Genomic DNA, 20,502 nt, shown 5'->3' with positions numbered 1-20,502 from the left:
TGAGTGATAGAGAAAAGACAGAACAAAAAAATAGAAGACTCCACTAAACAGTGACATAGAAAACTTAGACTGCCTAGAATCAGCCAAGAGCCCACATCCACTTTGCGGGAATCTGTGCTCCCTGTGAACTTGCTATTCCACAAGTAGAAAGACGCCTCTCGTGCTTCTGTGCCCCACACCATTTTATAGTGTTATGCTGAGAAAAGGAAGGGGCGAGAACCCGGCGCGCTGAGACACTGCCGCTGATAGGCTGCAAGACCGGCCCGGCCACGGATAGGCCGGGAGGAGCACGACCGCCGATTTGACTGGAAACATGCAGCCCAGTGATTTGGCCCAAACCTCCCTCCCGCAAAATGGCCGAACGCTCCCATGGCCATGCCACATTCCAGGACCGCACCTACACTAGCTACTACAGTCCAGACGCCGCCTCTGCGATGGCCCATTCCTGCCCACCGCTAGTCTAACCCTGACCTGCTAAGGCCGAGAGACCAGCTGGACAAGTAGGACCACCAGCAGCAGCACCTGCCTACTGCACAGCTCCTGGTAATCACCAACCTAAAAATTATGAAAGGGGTAAACGGGCTTAACAAAAGGGATATACTTGCCTATCTGGAAGCTCTCGATCCCCTTATCTTCTGCTCTGTGCACGCGGCTATGTGGGGCGGTGGCAAGAGTTAGTTGGCTTAAGAACCTCCGCCCTAGTATCTGCTCCAGCTGTGTCAAGGTACGTTGGTCCGGCCACAACGACGCAAGAGGATATGGACTGAACAGTTACAACCTGTACTCTCCGTCGCTACATGGGTGAAACAGAGTGCACAATTACACTCTGTTACCCTTAGGTATCCATCTGAAAAACAAAGTGGTCAGCGCCTAACTTAAGACAGGTCTGAGACAGACCTTGCATCCAACTGACACTACATTAAACTGATGAAGCCTGCTCCAGCAGGCAAGATATAGTCTGCTAGGAAGGAGCCAATTTTATTTAATTGCAATAATAGTGTTGGCCTCCAGGTGGCAGCAGACTATCCCATGGTTCTGTGTCTCCCAATAAGATGAACAAGAAATTCCGTTTTGTTTCTTTTCGGAGTCCTCTGAAGCTGATCTCTGCGAATGGCTTTGTAATTCCTGGTGGTCATGTCCTTTTTTTGGACAGAGAAGGTGACTACAGATTAGAGCACCAGATGTTGAGGACATTTCTTTTTTTAATTTTACCACTATCTAATACACCGGTACTTTAGGCCCTTCTATGGCTAATATGGTTATTGATTGGTCATCTGACCACAGTTTGGGATCATCTTTTTTTCATAACCACAGTCTCTGAAACTCTGCTCTGCCTTCATTTCCTTGCTTCTTCCTTATCAGTACTTCGTAGTTGTGATCTCTAAGCAAAGGACCAAGACATTACCTCTTCATTAGCCGTTTGACTGCGATAATAAGCTTCTTTCAGGTACTGAACCCCCCAAATGAAGAGTTTATCCCCTGCATCTCCCAGGGGCCTGACACAATGTCTGCTTACATTAAAGAAAATCTGGAAAGGGGATTCTTCTGAAAATCTTCATCTATGGCTGGTGCAGGCTCCTACTTTGTTAAAAAAAAAAACCTGGAAAGATGGATGCCCAAGAGCAAGCATAGAATACCTGGATTAAAATAAAATCCTGCTAAGAGACAGTTCTCCTCATCTCCAAATTATTTTGCAGGATTCAAGATGGTACTATTTTCATCAAATTACACCTGCATAGAGCTTTTAACCGAATACGCATTTAAAAATGGTGAGGAATGTAAGACAGCATTCAACACCCGCGGTGGTCATTCTGAATATATAGTTATGCTGTTCAGATTATGCAAAACAGAGGCTGTGTTTCAGCATTTTGTCAATGAGATCTTTCATGACTTTCTCTACCTATATGACCTAGGTTATCTGGATGACATCCTAATCTTCTACAGAGTTTTACTGGCCGTTTCGTTAAGACTGGCATTGCACATGCCTGCCTTAATTACATGCTTGCTGGAGTATGATGTAACAAATTCTTCTCAATAGCATGCACCTCAACAGGAATAGTACACCAGTTAGGGACTAGAATAGCATTTCTAGAATAAGAATCGCTTTAACTTTCCTGAATTTTACAGGAAAGCATAGCCACGCACCAACTCTTCCTTAGATTCGCCCATTTTGGTGGAGCTGCTTCAAACTGGCGTGAAAATGACAAAGGTCTCAAAAATTTTGCGCAACCTAGAGTTGTGCAAAAATTTTGCTATTTCTCAAAACATTTTTCTGCATTTTAAAAACTTTGCTGCTTTTCAAAGCTTCAATGAAGCCAGCACTACTGCTATGCAGTTGGTCGTGCTTAGGGACAGGATAATGATCCTATAATATATTTAACGAAAAACCTCAGCACTAAGGGAGATAAGGATAGTGATTATTTGTCTTGGATAATTTTTTTCAAATTTATGAAGGGATTTCGGTGATCAAACCAGAGTTTTTGGTGGAGGCCACTAAAAATGTGGTCATTGGGCACCGATGAAGTATGGTAGTGGCCATTGAACATTCAGTCACTTCTCCATCACACCCTTCAAACAGCACTTCACCAAGGGACAGAAACTGTGGTAAGTGACTGCAGCACTGTCTCCTAATAACGATGGTCTGTTGTGGGGGGGAAGAGGAAGACTGATAGAAGCTATGGAGAAGTGACAGCAAGCCCATCCTCCTGTGATGTTCTGTTTGAGACTCCCCTCAAATGAAATGTCACAGTAAGTAATGTTTAAAAAAAAATTAGCTGCTGAGGGAGAATTTTATAATAAACCAAATTACAAAAGTGGTTATAGCTTAACGATATATATTTATAAAGGGCATTATAGATATTGTACAACCCCTTTTAAAGAGAATCTGTCAGGTTCAACCCAGCTGCGTTCACCTATGTATGATTAAACTCCCTGCCTAACCAGCCCTGTATGACGTAATTCAGCTAAATAAATGCTTTAAAAAAGCATTTATAACCTCCTCTTTTCCTATTCTAATGAGGGCTTTGACTAGTCGATGGGGCGTTAGTTTCCCCAGACTAGTCAGCCCTCTTTCCATGCTATGTTCCATATATAATTTTACATATACCTTAGCAACATTCAGTAAAGCCTAAGCTTTTCGCAATTTCTGACTTTTACTATTAATTTTGCGCCACTATGTTCTGCAATGCTTTACAGACGTTATCATCACTGTGCCCATTGGGGCTGACAATCTAAGTTTCCTATCAGTATGTCCTTGGAGTGTGGGAGGAAATCTGATTTCCCGGAGGAAACCCACACAAATATGAGGATAAACTCCTTGCAGATGTTGTTCTTGGCGACAGTTCTAACCACAGAGCTTCCATGCTACCATTTAATCCTAGCATATGTTTCCTCTCAGGTCAGTTAGCATTAATGCTGTAGCTCAAAAATGTTAAAATAATTCTAAAGCTGTTGATTTATTTTACATTTTTTTATTACATTCCCAGTGGTTCAGAAGTTTACATACACATGGTTAGTATTTGGTAGCATTGCCTTTAAATTGTCTAACTTGGGTCAAATGTTTCAGCCTCATTTGAAACGCGAGTTGGAGTTTGAGGCGGCAGGAACACATCCGCATGAATTTAGGTCAGTAATTCTTCCCTCCTTGTCACTGTATATCCATGGCTTCCATCATAATACAATGATTATTGCCTTCTACTTCTGTCACTTACACTAACCACTATATTGTGTATGGTTTAAGTGTTTCTGATCCCACATTCGATGAGTTATTATATGTACCACCATATTTTAACTGTTTCTTTTTTTCCCACCTTTTAAATATGCATTTTCTAATTCCATATCTGAAGGAAATAGTTTATATTGTTGTTTGACACTGGATTCACACTTTTCTAATTCATTATTGTAACTACTCAGTTCTCATCCCATACTTACACATTTTCTAATTCCAAGTCAGAGGGAGTAGTTTCTATTATTATTTTTTCATTGGATTTATAAGGTAATTTTTTAATTCCTTATTGGAAGGAGTCTGTTCTATCTTTACGTATTTTGCTTATATTCACACTAATTCATTTAGTTGTACAGACCTCTCTAGTATATTTAATATATTTGTCCATTCCCTTTTTGGGAAGGTCTGTATGTATGTGTTCATATAGATGGATAGATACTTTTTATCCCTAATTGGAACGGTTTTGTGATTTTTCTTTTTTTTTTTTTTTTTTTTTTATAATACTTATCAGAAGGATTTTCTTTTAACCATTTCCATTTAATTTTTGTAAGCCTATTTTTCCTATCAGTTACAGTTTAGTCGGGAATGACTTATTATTTGTTTCAGATATTAAAGTCCGGGTCCCCGATTCATGAAGACTGTCAATGTTCACACTGGTTTTAATGAGGGGACGATTTGAAGTCAGGCACTCCTGATTCATAAAGAGGCACACACCTCTTAATAAATCAGGCTCATCTGAAAAGTGGCATGCGCCTCACCACAAATCTTACTTCTGTCAGAGACTGGAGTAAGTTTTCTGTTATAAGGTATGCTGCAGCTGGTCATAAATTAGATGAGTTGTGACATCATGCCCCCATCCTGCCCCAAATCTGTCCATTTTGAAGACACCACAAGTCGCAAAAATTTTGCAACTCATCTGTGTTTTTTATGACCGGTTTCTATTTAAAATACTTTGATAAATTGGGGCCATAGTGTTTATGCTAATCAGAAAACATGCTTACTTTTGTGTTTAGAACGTGTTTGTAATTTTTTTGTTCCTCTTCCATTTATTTTATGTATTTTTTTAATGTCTTGTGTGCAGCTTGTATGTGTTTAAATGTCTGTTAATATTTGTGTGCAAATAAAGTGTTAATAAAAACTTAGAGTAAACTTTTTTTTAGAATTAAAGGGATTGACCACTACTAGGAGAACCCCTTCTTGATCAAAATGTTTGACCCCCATAAAATAATAAAACTTATACTCACCTCCCGTGCCTGTGCCATTCCCGCGGTGTCGGCACTCTCTTGTCCCCTTGGCTCCCGAGCTGTTGTGACGCCGGCGCCCAATCAGCACTGGTGTCGCTGTCCCTACTTACGTATGGCTTGAACATAAAGAAGGAGTCCGAGATCAGCTGCAGCCCTGACTTCCTCTTCATGTGCAATCCGTATGTAGGCGGGGACAGTGACGCCAGCGCTGATTGGGCGCCAGCGTCACGTGTTACAACAAAAGCACAGGAGCCCCAGCGAGTACCTACACCGTGGGAACGGCACAGGCATGGGAGGTGAGTATAAGTGTTTTAATTTTATCGGGGCCAAGCAAGGGGTATGAACAGGGGTTGTCCACGTAGTGAACCACTTCCTTAATTCAGGGATTTCTAGGTACTACATTTTTCAGCCAGCCTTCCGCAAGTTTTTCACAGTAAGTTACTGGAATTTTGGCCCATTTTGCCTGTATAAAATTGGTGTAACGGAGTCAGGTTTGTAGGTCTACTTGCTTGCGCATGCTTTTTCGTTTCTGCATATAATTTTTATTATTGGTTTTAGGTCAGGGCTTTGTATAGGCCACTTCTTCACTTTGTTGTCATTTAAAACATTTTGCTCCAACTTTGGAAATATGCTTGGCTTTAGGGAAAAATACTACGACAGTTAGATCTCCTCCAATTTAGGTCAGTTTCACACATCCGTGCTCCGACTGGCTTATCGGGCCCGGCTGCCGGATCTCCTGGCCAGAGCTAGTTTCCTCATATTTATTACATTTGCATATGAAGAAGATGGCCTTGTGTCAGGAGACCTGGCGTCTGTGTCTAGTATTCCCATCCGAGCACGGAATCTGTTTCACAGACTTTTAAAGCCAGTCTAAATCAAATGATGGTAAATAGCCCATTCTAATTAGAAGCTTCTAAAGCCATGACAGTTTTCTGGAGTTTTCCAAGCTTCTACAGTCCTCTGACCACTGGAATATTGATATAGTGAATAAATGGGATGATCTGTTTATACATGACGCAAGCAATTTTTCCAACAAATTTTAAGAAGGTAAACCTCATTTAACAGTTTGCGACAGATACGAGTTTTAATTACTTCAACCTAACTGTGTGTAAACTCATGACTTCATTGTGTTCAAATCCTCTTGTGGGAATAATAATGTAGAAAAAAAATTATGAAGGCGAAAAAACGATAAAAAAAAAAGAACATTTTTACACCAAGACATCCTAAATTATATATAACAAGAAAAAACAATCAGAAAATAATCTAAACATAATTGGTACAGCTGCATCTGTAACAACCAAAACTTTACAAGTATTTGTTTTATCCAACATGGTACTGTGTCCAATTAAACACCTAATAGAAAAAAAAACACAAGTCTTATGTTCACCAAAATTATACCAATGGAAAATGTCTTAAAATTAAAAAAAAAAAAAACTCTGCTGCTACATTTCTAGTATGAGTATTTGAGTTTTTGATGTTGCAGATTTTTTCTGGTATTTCTGCCCATATTATGTGAATTGTGTTTTTGGTTTGTTTTTTTTGTTTGTTTTTTTTCCATTACGTTTGAGTGCGGGTTTTTTTTACATGTGTTTTTATCGCACTTTTGTTGTTGATTTTTATCTTTTTTTCTGCCATGTTTTACATAAAATATAAGTAAAAACACTGGCACGTTATCTGTAAGCCTGGGAGATAGAGTTTTAGGTGGTATATACAGTGAAGGAAATAAGTATTTTATCCCTTGCTGTTTTTGTAAGTTTGCCCACTGACAAAGACAAATACAAAATGACTGTCAATCGACATCGATCTGGGGCACCATGCAAAATCTCACCTTGTGGGGTATCCTTGATCATTAGGAAGGTGAGAGATCAGCCTAAAACTACACGGGGGGTAACATGTTATTGATCTCAAGGCAGCTGGGACCACAGTCACCAAGAAAACCATTGGTAACACATAACTCTTTAAAGGTTTAAAATCCTGCAATGCCCACAAGGTCCCCCTGCTCAAAAGGCACATGTGCAGGCCCGTCTGAAGTTTGCCAATGAACACCTGGATGATTCTGTGAGTTATTGGAAGAAGGTGCTGTGGTCAGATGAGACAAAAATTGAGCTCTTTGGCATTAACTCAACTTGCCGTGTTTGGGGGAAGAAGAAGGATGAGTACAACCCTAAGAACATCGTCCCAACCGTGAAGCATGGTGGAGGAAACATTATACTTTGGGGGTGCTTTTCAGCAAAGGGGACATGACGACTGCACCGTACTGAAGGGAAGATGGATAGGGTCATGTATCGAGAGATTTTGGCCAACAACCTCCTTCCCTCAGTAAGAGCATTGAAGATGGGTCGTGGCTGGGTCTTCCAGCAAGACAATGACCCAAAACATACAGCCAAGGCAACAAAGGAGTGGCTCAAAATTAAGCATGGTAAGGTCATGGAGTGGCCCAGCCAGTCTCCAGACCTTAATCCCATAGAAAACTTATGGCGGGAGTTGAAACTCCGAGTTGCCAAGCGACAGCCTCAAAATCTGAATGATTTAGAGATGATCTGCAAAGAGGAGTGGACCAAAATTCCTCCTGACATGTGCGCAAACCTCATCATCAACTACAAAAAACATCTGATTGCTGTGCTTGCTAACAAGGGTTTTGCCACCAAGTATTAAGTGGTGTTTGCCAGAGGGATCAAATACTTATTTCTCACTGCAAAATGCAAAAAACGTATCTTACATAGTTTATAAGGCCGAAAAAAAGACAAGCGTCCATCCAGTTCAGCCTATTTCTTGTGCACTGCAGCTCTTCCGCAGCGTTGATCCAGGGGAAGACAAAAAAAAAACATGCGGTATAGGCCAATTTACATCATTGAGGAAAAATTCACTTCCCGACTCCAATCTGGCAGTCAGATTAAATCCCAGGATTAATTAACTATCACTAAGCATAAGATGTAATTTTATTGTTCTCAAGAAAGGCGTCCAGGCCTCTCTTGAACTCATTAAGTGAGTTGGACATCACCACTTCCTCTCCCAGAGAGTTCCAGAGTCTCACGGCTCTGACCGTAAAGAATCCCCTTCTATGCTGGTGCAGGAACCTCCTTTCCTCCAGACGCATAGTGTGCCCCCTCGTCTTTGTCACCATCCTTGGTATAAACAGGCCATGGAAGAGATCTCTGTACTGCCCCCTGATGTATTTATACATGTTTATGAGGTCTCCCCTAAGCCTTCTCTTTTCCAACGTAAATGGGCCTAATTTTGACAACCTCTCTGGGTATTCTAGTCCCTCCATTCCCTTTATTACCTTAGTCGCCCTCCTTTGCACCCGCTCTAGCTCCAATATGTCTTTCCTGAGCACCGGAGCCCAGAACTGTGCACAATATTCTAAGTGCGGCCTTACCAGCGCTTTATACAGAGGAAGAACAATGTTCTCATCATATGCCCCTATTCCTCTTCTGATGCATGCCATGACTCTATTTGCCTTTGCAGCTGCTGCCTGACACTGGGCACTCCAATTTAATTTGCTGTTAACCAAGACGCCCAGGTCCTTCTCCATGTCAGATTTCCCCAACGGTTTCCCATTTAATATGTATGGGTGACTGCTGTTTTTCTTTCCCATGTGCATGACCTTACATTTATCGGCATTGAACCCCATTTACCATTTTTTGGCCCAACTCCCCAATCTATCTAAATCCTCCTGTAGTTGTGCCCTATCCTCATCAGTATTAACTACTTTACAAAGTTTAGTATCATCTGCAAATATTGCTATTTTACTATGCAACCCTTCCACTAGATCATTAATAAATATATTAAATAATATAGGGCCCAAGACAGACCCTTGAGGCACCCCGCTAGTAACCCTGACACACCCTGAGCTTACTCCATTGATAACCACCCTCTGCTTTCTATCACTCAGCCAGCTATTTACCCACTTGCACACATTATCCCCCAGACCAAGCATTCTCATTTTATATACCAACCTTTTGTGTGGCACGGTATCAAACGCTTTGGAGAAGTCAAGGTATACAACATCCACTGACTCTCCCCGGTCCAGCTGTGAGCTCACCTCCTCGTAGAAGGCGATCAGGTTTGTTTGGCAGGAGCGATCCCTCATGAATCCATGTTGATATGGAGTTAGACAGTTATTATCATTAAGATATTCTACAATAGAATCTCTAAGAAATCCTTCAAACAATTTACCCACAACAGACGTTAAGCTTACTGGTCTATAGTTCCCAGGGTCACTTTTAGACCCCTTTTTGAATATTGGTACCACATTTGCTTGGCGCCAGTCTAGTGGGACAGTCCCTGTCCATAAAGAGTGCTTGAATATAAGATACAGCGGCCTGTCTATCACATTACTTAATTCTTTTAGTACCCGGGGGTGTATGTCATCTGGGCCTGGTGACTTGTCTATTTTGATATTATTTAGGCGTTTCTGAACTTCCTCCTGGGTTAGGTGGGTGATATTTAGCGGAGGGTTTACTTTATCACTCTGCATTTCCTCCGATACATTGTTTTCTTTTGTGAAAACAGTGGAGAAGAAGCTATTGAGTAGGTTTGCTTTACCCTCATCGCCCTCTATGATTTTACCCAGGTTATTTTTCAATGGGCCAACTCCATCAGTTTTAATCCTTTTACTGTTTATATAGTTAAAGAACAGTTTGGGATTCGTTTTACTTTCCTTGGCAATTAGTCTCTCTGTCTCCTCTTTTGCTATTCTTATTTGTTTCTTACAGATTTTGTTTTTTTCCCTATAAGATATTAGCGCTTCCTCGCTGCCTTCTTGTTTAAGTTTACCGAAAGCCCTTTTTTTGTTTTTCATTGCCCTCTTGACTTCCTTATTTAGCCACATTGGCTTCCTCCTATTCCTAGCCCTTTTATTCCCATAAGGTATGTACCTTCTACAGTGACTATGTAGGACTGTTTTGAAAATTTCCCATTTTCTATCCGTTCTCCTGTTACTGAAGATACTATCCCAGTCTATAAGGTGAAGGGCATCTCTTAGCTGATCAAACTTTGCCCTCCTGAAGTTCAGTGTTTTTGTGACTGCCTTGCTGGGCACCCTACTGAAGCACATGTGGAATTGTATAATGTTGTGGTCACTATTTCCCAGGTGCCCCCCGACCTGCACCTCAGTTATTCTGTCTGGCCTGTTAATATTAAGTCTAAAAGGGCCGTCCCTCTAGTTGGTTCCTGCACAAGTTGTGACAAATAATTGTCTTTGATAATTGACAGAAACCTGTTTCCTTTCTGAGATCTACAGCTTTCGGTTACTCAGTCTATATCTGGGTAGTTGAAGTCCCCCATAATAATCGCCTCGTTATTTTTTGCTACTTCATCTATTTGTCTCATTAATAGACTTTCCGTGGCTTCTGCTATATTTGGTGGTTTATAACAGGCTCATATGATAATTTTATTATTGTTTTTTTGCCCCATGTATCTCCACCCATAAGGACTCGACCTCCTCATTTCCCTCCCATACATCCTCCCGTATTGTAGGCTTTAGACACGTCTTTACATATAGACAGACTCCACCCCCTTTCCGATTTCTTCGATCCCTTCTAAACAGACTGTAACCCTGTAAGTTAACTGCCCAGTCATAGCTTTCATCTAACCATGTCTCGGTTATTCCCACTATGTCATAGTTACCTGTAGATATTTCTGCTTCTAGTTCATCCATCTTGTTTGTCAGGCTTCTGGCATTTGCTAGCACGCAGTTTACACAATTTTGTTTTGTTCCAATCTTCTCCCTGTGGATTGTATTAGAAATTTTCTTACCTCCCTTCCAAGTATCTTGTCTTGGACCTTCTTTGTCGCACTTCATATCTTTCATATGTTCTCTGGTTTCATGTTCGTGTCCGGCGTTTTTCTTCCCATCCCCTCTTCTTCTAGTTTAACCCCCTCCTGATGAGTGCTGTGAGTCTCCTGGCGAATGTGTGTTTCCCGGGTTTGTTGCGGTGTAGTCCGTCTCTGGCAAGGAGTCCGTCATAGAGGTAATTCACACTGTGGTCCAGGAATCCAAATCCTTGTTGTCTACACCATCGTCTCAGCCAGTTGTTCACATCAAGGATCCTGTTCCATCTCCTGACGCCATGCCGTCTACTGGAAGAATAGAAGGAAAAACTACCTGCTCATCCAGTTCTTTTACTTTCTTCCCCAATGCTTTAAAGTCCTTGCAGATTGTCGGTAGGTCCTTCCTTGCCGTGTCATTGGTGCCAACATGTATCAGAAGAAATGGGTGGACATCCTTGGAACTGATGAGCTTTTCTATCCTATCGGTAACATCCTTGATCTTCGCACCTGGGAGGCAGCATACTTCTCTTGCGGTTATGTCCGGTCTGCAGATAGCTGCTTCTGTTCCTCTCAGTAGAGAGTCTCCCACCACCACCACTCTTCTTCCCTTCTTGGCTGTCCTTTTTCTTGTCGCTTCTGGGTGTTTCCGGGTGCTCTTTTCCTTTTTGCTTGCTGGTAGTTCCTCATCCTTAGGTGTGCCATCTTCGTCCTCCACAAGTCCTTGGAATCTGTTTCTCAGTTGTGTGGTTGGTGGTGTCTCCATGGTCTTCTTGCTTCTTTTGGTCACTTGCCTCCACTTGTCTGCCTCTGGAGGTTCTCTGTCGCTTCCTTCACTTTCCGTGACCAGTAGTGACGCTTCTGTTCTGTCCAGGAAGTCTTCATTTTCCTTGATGAGTTTTAATGTCGCAATTCTTTCTTCCAGTCCCCGCACCTTTTCTTCTAAAAGAGCCAGTAGTCTACACTTCTGGCTGGTGAAGTTCGTTTCATCTTCTGGTCGATCTGTGAACATGTAGCACATGTTGCAGCTCACCATGTAGGTTGTCACATCTGCCATGCTGCTCCTTGTCCCTGCTGATTTGATGTCTGTCTTCTTTCTTGAGATACCCTAGGATAAACGAATTGCTTTCCAAGCAGCTGGTCCCGGCTGTACCCAACGAACTTCTAGCTGAGGGAGACTCTTCGCTTTTCCCAGAAGGCACCTGGAATATGCAAATTGTCCTCTTAATACAATGTGATTTTCTTGATTTTTTGTTTTTGGATATTCTATCTCTCAATGTTAAAATTAACCTACCCTTAAAATTATAGACTGTTCATGTTTTTGTCAGTGGGCAAACTTACAAAAACAGCAAGGGATCAAATACTTATTTCCTTCACTGTAGCTGCTTATAGAGAAAACAGAACTGTGTGCTGGTCTGTTGAAATGTATAAAAATCGAGCTGTATGTCCACTACCGCCCTAATGCAGATAAACTATATTAGCCTTCACGCTCAGCCATCTTTTCTATTTGTGGTGCCAATAACTAGATATAGTGTGTATAGAAGAGTAGCTATTCACGATTAGCTTCACACCAACTCATAAAGTAGACTGAAGGTGCCGTGCCGGTACTAATGGTGCTGCGTGTGCGCTAAATACTGTAATGTGCCAGGTATGCCACAAAAAAGAAATAAGGTCTGTGAACCTTTGAAACGTTTCAGTTTTTGTGGCACATCACAGTACATGAAGTGACGTCACATGCCAGATTCACAAGGACTTAATAGCACAGCTGGCCAGAGTGCCCCACACAGTAAAGAATTAGTTAAGTGATTAAAACGGGAGTGCGGAGGGGACGCTCCTGAAATATACTTCATCCTTCTTTCTGACAGCAGGACGAATCATCCTGGATTTCCCTTTGAGGCAAGTTTGTCAGTAAGGCAACTTTTGGGGAACTGTTCTTAATGGACAAGATGTTACAAGTACTTCTATTTAATATCCTCATGGGACAATTATTAAGCAGTGCAGCTACACACAGCAATTTAACCAATACTGTTTTGTCATGTTTATTTAGTATGTGCATGTAACAGGTTCATTTTAAACCTTTATATAATAAAGCAAAACATGGTATTGTTATTAAGCTTTTAAGCGCACATCCAGTGCAATTAGTACGGGGCACAGCAGCTACAGTCTACTTGCACTATCATTCTGGTGCATACATGAATTATAGGCATTGCACATTACTTAATGGCTATGCAGAGGTTTTATAAAATATTTAGAATAGCCTAAGTTACTGTGGGGAAAATAAGTATCTGCTACGCTGACTATTTTGCAAGTTTTCCCACCTACAAAGAATGGAAAGGTCTGTAATTTTTATCTCTCTGTGACAGACATAATCTAAAAAAAAACTCCAGAAAATCACATTGTATGATTTTTACATAATTCAATTGCATTTTATTGTATAAAATAAACATTTGATCACCTCCCAACCAGCAAGAATTCTGGCTCTCAGACCTGTTGGTTTTTCTTTAAGAAGCCCTCCTATTCTGCACTTATTACTTGTATTAATTGCACCTGTTTAAACTCGTTGCCCGTATAAAAGACACCTGTCCACACACTCAATAACACTCCAACCTCTCCACCATGGCCATGGCCAAAGACCTGTCTAAGGACCCCATGGACAAAATTGTAAACCTGCACAAGGCTGGGGTGGGCTACTGGACAATAGGCCAACAGCTTGGTGAGAAGGCAACAACTGTTGGCACAATTATATATACCGATTAGACTACTGTACATATAACCACTAACAAAAAAATACAGGAGGTAAAATACAATATAAATAAATCTTTATTAAGGTACAATAGATAAAAACACTAAAAGCGACAAACCGCAGGAAGATATCATAAATCAAGTAAGTATATATATACTGATCAGGACAATAGAAAAATTTCAATATAGGCTTCACTATATACAGGTACAAATCATATAAAAAGTGCATCAGTGCTGAAGATCATAACCAGATTAGTTATAAAGTGGCTATTGAGAAGTCAAAAGAGATCAAAATAAGGTTAAAAAAAAGTGCATCAGTGCTATTGCCCATGTATGTATGTATGTATATATGTATGTGTGTGTATGTATATATATGTATGTATGTGTATATGTATGTATGTATATATATATATGTATGTGTGTGTGTGTGTGTATGTATGTATGTGTATATATATGTATATAATATATATATATATATATATATATATATACAGTGCCACCAAGTAGTATTCAACCCCCTGCAGATTTAGCTGGTTTGGTAAGATGCAAATAAGTTAGAGCCTTCAAACTGCAAACGAGAGTAGGTTTTATGAACAGAAGCATAAATCTTACAAACCAAAAAGTTATGTTGCTCAGTTGAATTTTATTAAATTTTAAACCTAAAAGTGTGGGTCAATTATTATACAACCCCTATGTTTAATATTTTGTGGAATAACCCTTGTTTGCAATTACAGATAATAATCGTCTTTTATAAGACCTGATCAGGCCGGCACAGGTCTGTGGAGTTATCTTGGCCCACTCCTCCATGCAGATCTTCTCCAAGTTATCTAGGTTCTTTGGGTGTCTCATGTGGACTTTATTCTTGAGCTCCTTCCACAAGTTTTCAATTGGGTTAAGGTCAGGAGACTGACTAGGCCACTCCAACACCTTGACTTTTTCCCTCTTGAACCAGGCCTTGGTTTTCTTGGCTGTGTGCTTTGGGTCGTTGTCTTGTTGGAAGATGAAATTACGACCCATCTTAAGATCCTTGATGGAGGAGCGGAGGTTCTTGGCCAAAATCTCCAGGTAGGCCGTGCTATCCATCTTCCCATGGATGCGGACCAGATGGCCAGGCCCCTTGGCAGAGAAACAGCCCCACAGCATGATGCTGCCACCTTGCTTGACTGTAGGGATGGTATTCTTGGGGTCGTATGCAGTGCCATCCAGTCTCCAAACGTCACGTGTGTGGTTGGCACCAAAGATCTCGATCTTGGTCTCATCAGACCATAGAACCTTGAAACAGTCTGTCTCAGAGTCCTCCAAGTGATCATGAGCAAACTGTAGACGAGCCTTGACATGACGCTTTGAAAGTAATGGTACCTTACGGGCTCGTCTGGAACGGAGACCATTGCGGTGGAGTACGTTACTTATGGTATTGACTGAAACCAATGTCCCCACTGCCATGAGATCTTCCCGGAGCTCCTTCTTTGTTGTCCTTGGGTTAGCCTTGACTCTTCGGACAAGCCTGGCCTCGGCACGGGAGGACACTTTCAAAGGCTGTCCTGGCCGTGGAAGGCTAACAGTAGTTCCATAAGCCTTCCACTTACGGATGATGCTCCCAACAGTGGAGACAGGTAGGCCCAACTCCTTGGAAAGGGTTTTGTACCCCTTGCCAGCCTTGTGACCCTCCACGATCTTGTCTCTGATGGCCTTGGAATGCTCCTTTGTCTTTCCCATGTTGACCATGTCTGAGTGCTGTTCACAAGTTTGGGGAGGGTCTTAAATAGTCAGAAAAGGCTGGCAAAAGAGATCTTTAATCCACACATGTGAAGCTCATTATTCTTGGTGCCTGAACTACTACTTAATACTTTTGGGGGACCAAACAGAATTCTTGTGGTTTGAGGGGTTGAATAATAAATGACACTCTGAATTAACTTTTAACGTTTTTAAAAAAAAAAAAAAAAAAATTTGCTGCAGTGCATTTCCCACTTCCAGGCTGATCTACAGTACAAATGTCACAATGCCAAGTTAATTCCGCATGTGTCAACCAGCTAAATCTGCAGGGGGTTGAATACTACCTGTAGGCACTGTGTGTGTGTGTGTGTGTGTGTGTGTGTGTGTGTGTGTGTGTGTGTGTGTGTGTGTGTGTGTGTGTGTGTATATATATATATATATATATATATATATATATATATATATATACACAAATGTTTTTAAGTATCAGAAAATGTAAGGGGAAATAGCCCATGCTCACATATGTGTATATAGAGATCTAGTCAGATGGAAAATCCCTCTGTACAAGGCTGGGGTGGGCTACAGGACAATAGGCAAACAGCTTGGTGAGAAGGCAACAACTGTTGGCACAATTATTAGAAAATGGAAGAAATACAATATGACTGCCAATCTTCCTCGGTCTGCGGCTCCATGCAAGATCTTGCCTCGTGGGGTAAAGATGATTCTGAGGAATGTCCGGAATCGGCCCAGAACTACACGGGAGGACCTGATCAATGACCTGAAGAGAGCTGGGACCACAGTCTCAAACATTACTGTTCATAACACACTACGCCGTCATGGATTAAAATCCTGCAGGCCACACAAGGTCCCCCTGCTCATGCCAGCACATGTCCAGGCCCGTTTGAAGTTCGCCAGTGACCATCTGGATGATCCAGAGGAGGCATGGGAGAAGGTCATGTGGTCAGATGAACCCAAAATAGAAGTTTTTGGCATCAACTCCACTTGCAGTGTTTGGAGGAGGAAGGATGAGTACAACCCCAAGAACACCGTCCCAACCGTGAAGCATGGTGGGGGAAACATCATACTTTGGGAGTGCTTCTCTGCAAAAGGGACTGGACGACTGCATCGTATTGAAGGGAGGATGGATGGGGTGAAATATCGCAAGATTTTGGCCAACGACCTCCTTCCCTCAATAAGAGCATTGAAGATGGGTCGTGGCTGGGTCTTGCAGCATGACAATGACCCGAAACACACAGCCAGGGTAACTTAAGGAGTGGCTCTGTAAGAAGCATTTCAAGGTCCTGTAGTGGCCTTTCCAGTCTCTAGACCTAAACCCAATAGAAAATCTTTGGAGGGAGCTGAAACTCAATGTTGCCTAGTGACAGCCCCAAAACCTGAAAGATCTGGAGAAGATCTGTATGGAGGAGTGGGCCAAAATCCCTGCTGCAGTGTGTGCAAACTTGGTCAAGAACTACAGGAAACGTCTGACCTCTTTAATTGCAAACAAAGGTTTCTGTACCAAATATTAAGTTCTGTTTTTCTGTTGTATAAAATACTTATTTCATTCAATAAAAATGCAAATTAATTATGTAGAAATGATACCATGTGATTTTCTAGATTTTTTTTTTAAGATTATGTTTCTCACATTTGGTGTTCCGACGATATAAATGACAGACCTCTCATTCTTTGTAGGTGGGAAAACTTGCAAAATCGGCAGTGTATCAAATACTTATTTTCCCCGCTGTATCTCCACACTCTTTGATTTTTATGTTCCTACCTTACCTCAGTTTTAATTTTTACCTCATCGTGGGAATAACACCACAGACCTGTATTATTATAAGTGTATCATCGACACTAACCACAAATACTTTATGCATTTGGTGTGAAGCCAATCGTGAATAGCTACTCTTCTATATACACAATATATACTGTAGTTACTGGCACCACAAATAGCCTTTACTTTCAGCCATCTTTTCTAATATTTTCATCGGCTTTAATGTGGTAGCGGACATACAACTCTAGATTTTAAATAAAGCTGCTTTATTTTTTTTATACTTTCTGGTATTTGAATTTGACAAAACTATTGATAGTCATGAGCACATTACATGTTTTTTTTTTTATCTGCGGATTTTCCCGCATCGAATACAATTCTATTTAGAAAATCTGCGCACAACTCAATGTACCTGCAAGAGAAATTGACATGTGGATTTCATACAGTTTACGCTGCGTTAAAAAAACTAATAAAAAAAAAATAATTAAAAACACAGTAAACTTGAGATTTCTATTAAACCCTTCCACTTTCCTGGAATCGTAATATCCTGCGTGTTTTGCGCAGAGAAGATGGGCAGAGTCAGAAACTTATCATAGGAACTTAACTTTTTTCTTGAGAGAGCTGTAAGGTTATGGTTCTCAGAAGAAAGCAAGACAAAACTGAAGGTTTTTTGTTTTTTTTTCTATGATAAAGTTGTAAAGCACAAAAAAAAGATGTTAGGTATCCACTACAGTTACGTAAGCTGCAGCATAAAGTAAATGTCACCTAAATGTTAACACGGAACACTGTATAGAAGAAAGCTCAAAGACCATCACTAAATTGTTGATTTTTTTTAGTTTGTTTTTTCCTTCGTGCTGCCTCTCAAAAAATGACTAAAAATCGTTCATAGGTCAAGTTCCTAAAATTAGAACTAATGAAATCCACATATTGTATCACACAGCAATGTTTACTGAAAAGTGAAAAAAAATTTATGGCGCTCAAGGTTTTGTATTTTTCAAGTAATTTTATTGTGAAAATTAGTTAGGGCTCATTTAGACATTCTACAAAAAAAAAAGTCATAGTTTCGTCAGTGTTTTGGATCCGATTTTCATCAGTTTGTTCAGTGTCAGTTTTTACCATCAGCTTCATCAGTTTTTCTTATATGCAAAAAAAAAATGGAGGTTTCTCAAGCTTCTCCTAATAGTGAAAATCTAATACGGATGGCAACTGAATGCTGTCCGATATTTTTTATTTATCATTATAATAAAATTTTTTATCTATTTAGCATCAACATATTCCGCTGCACTTTACAATTAAGTAGGGACATATACAGACAATAGAAACAATACAATGTATCACATTTCAACAGTTACATGAGGAGTGAGGGCCCTGCTTGCAAGCTTACAATCTACATGGAAATGGGGGGATACAATAGGTAGAACATGGTCGTCAGCCAGTATCTGTCTGAGAGCAGTTACCGTGTGCTATTTGGTGCATGGAGAATGTGGAGACAGATGAATATGCAACAGCAAATTAAGATTAACATTTAGGAGGGGTCAGGGGAGAGTTAGGTTGGTGAGTTGAGGTGATAGGCTTGTATAAACAGATGTTTTTTAAAGCGCGTTTGAAGACATTGGGGTTAGATATTAGTTGGATCTTTTAGGGCAGTGCATTCCAGAAAACTGTAGCGGCGCGAGAGAAGTCTTGGAGACGGAGGTGTGAGGTTTGGATTAAGGAGGATGTTAGTCTTAGATCAGTTGCAGAACTGAGGTCACGGGAGGGACGATAGACAGAAATGAGGGATGAGATATAGGGCGGTGCAGAACTGTTGAGAGTGTATTGTGGGTGAGAGAGATGAGTTTGTATTGTATTCTGTGGTGAATGGGTAACCAGTGTAATGACTGGCACAGGGTAGAAGCGTCGGTGAAGCGGTCTGATCAAAATACTACCCTGGCTGCTGCATTCAGAATGGATTGGAGAGGGGAAAGTTTGTTTAGAGGGAGACCGATCAGAAGAGAGTTGCAGTAGTCCAGACCAGAGTGAATAAGAGCCACAGTAAGAGTTTTTGCAGTATCAAAGGTGAGAAAAGGTTTGATTCTGGAGATGTTTTTGAAGTGCAGGTGACATGAGCGAGTGAGTGATTGAATATGGGGAATAAAGGAAAGTTGTGTGTCAAATATGACTTCAAGACAGCGAGCTTGCTGCTTGAGAGTTATGGTGGCACGACCCAAGGAAATTGAAAAGTCAGGTATAGGTAGGTTAGTAGAGGGAGGAAAAGCAAGGAGTTCAGTTTTGGAGAGATTTAGTTTCAGATAGAGGGAGGACATGATGTTAGAGACAACAGACAGGCAATCACTGGTATTTTGTATTAGAGTGGGGGTGATGTCAGGTGAAGAGGTGTATAGTTGGGTGTCATCAGCATAGAGATAATACCGGAAACCAAATATGCTGATTACTTGTTTTTATGGACCCACATTGGAGAGTTTGATCTGTGACCCGGATTAAAATCTGTATAGTCTCCATGAATTAGTTCAGTCCACAAAAATACACAACTATTTGGAAGAGCCCCCTAGACCATAATAGGTACAAGTTCTATCCGTGGAAAACACGGATCATACTCATATGTGAAAAACTGTTTCTTTTCTAAAACAGAAAAGAAACACACTGAATAAAGTACACAAATCAGTTATACCCTGTGGTTAATTCTGTGAAAAAAATCCATGTGACCGCTCATGCCGAGGAGTCGGGAAGAATGATGCTCTGCAGCGAACGGGCCACGGAGCTGCGCTCACTGAGTGACAGGACACCGCTCGCTGAGCGCAGATTCGGGGCCCGCTTGCTGCAGCGCGTCATTCTCATCGGCATGAGCCTTAGCATGGATTACAGCAGGGGACGCTTAGGACAGGTAAGTATAAGGATTTTTTTATCTTATTCATATTTTTACAGTTGGAGACAGCGGGAGCAGGCTACTACTCCCAACATTGTCCCCTGCTGATGCTGATCGCAGCGCCGGCAGGGGACAATGATGAGGGCAGCTTTCAGCACCCGGCGCTTGGGAACAGCACAGCTGTTTCCCAGGCGCCGGTATGTGTGATCCTGATGCGGCACATGGTTGCCACATGGATATCTCCAGTACCAGTTTTTCCAAAACTCTGTACTGCAAACTATGTGAAAACCAAAATTTGTATTGGCCTCAAAACTTTTGGCCATGACTGTACATTGATAAATCTTCAAAAGCATATTACCATGTAGTACGATTTTTGTTTTCATTTAGAATTGTGATAATGGGACACATTAAAGTGTTTCTATTGGTTTGTTAACTGCTTGATTACATCTGTCTTATTTCCTTAACAGGGAATGTATGTGTTTTTACATGCAGTAAAAGGCACACCGTTTGAAACGCCAGACCAGGGCAAAGCACGGCTACTAACTCACTGGGAACAGCTAGATTATGGGGTGCAGTTCACTGCATCACGGAAGTTCTTCACAATCTCTCCAATTATTCTGTAAGTCATGTGTTTTTAATGAGCCTGAGTCTTTAGAAGGTATTTGTGTGG

At 41.1% G+C, this 20,502-nt stretch overlaps 1 protein-coding gene across 3 annotated transcripts in view; it reads left to right on the top strand.

The window, feature by feature from the left end:
* ORMDL1 (ORMDL sphingolipid biosynthesis regulator 1) overlaps positions 1 to 20,502 on the top strand; it is an 83,517-nt gene that overhangs the window by 41,126 nt on the left and 21,889 nt on the right. For all 3 annotated transcript variants that reach the window (XM_073647848.1, XM_073647850.1, XM_073647849.1), the window contains exon 3: positions 20,300 to 20,451. In XM_073647848.1, the coding sequence (XP_073503949.1) occupies positions 20,300 to 20,451 (152 nt within the window). The remainder of the gene's footprint in view (positions 1 to 20,299; positions 20,452 to 20,502) is intronic.

This window comes from Phyllobates terribilis, unplaced genomic scaffold, assembly GCF_046119375.1.
Source record: "Phyllobates terribilis strain yellow unplaced genomic scaffold, ASM4611937v1 Scaffold_9__5_contigs__length_417890890, whole genome shotgun sequence".
In the NCBI taxonomy this organism is placed as follows: domain Eukaryota; kingdom Metazoa; phylum Chordata; class Amphibia; order Anura; family Dendrobatidae; genus Phyllobates; species Phyllobates terribilis.
This window is presented reverse-complemented; position numbering and strand designations above follow the sequence as displayed.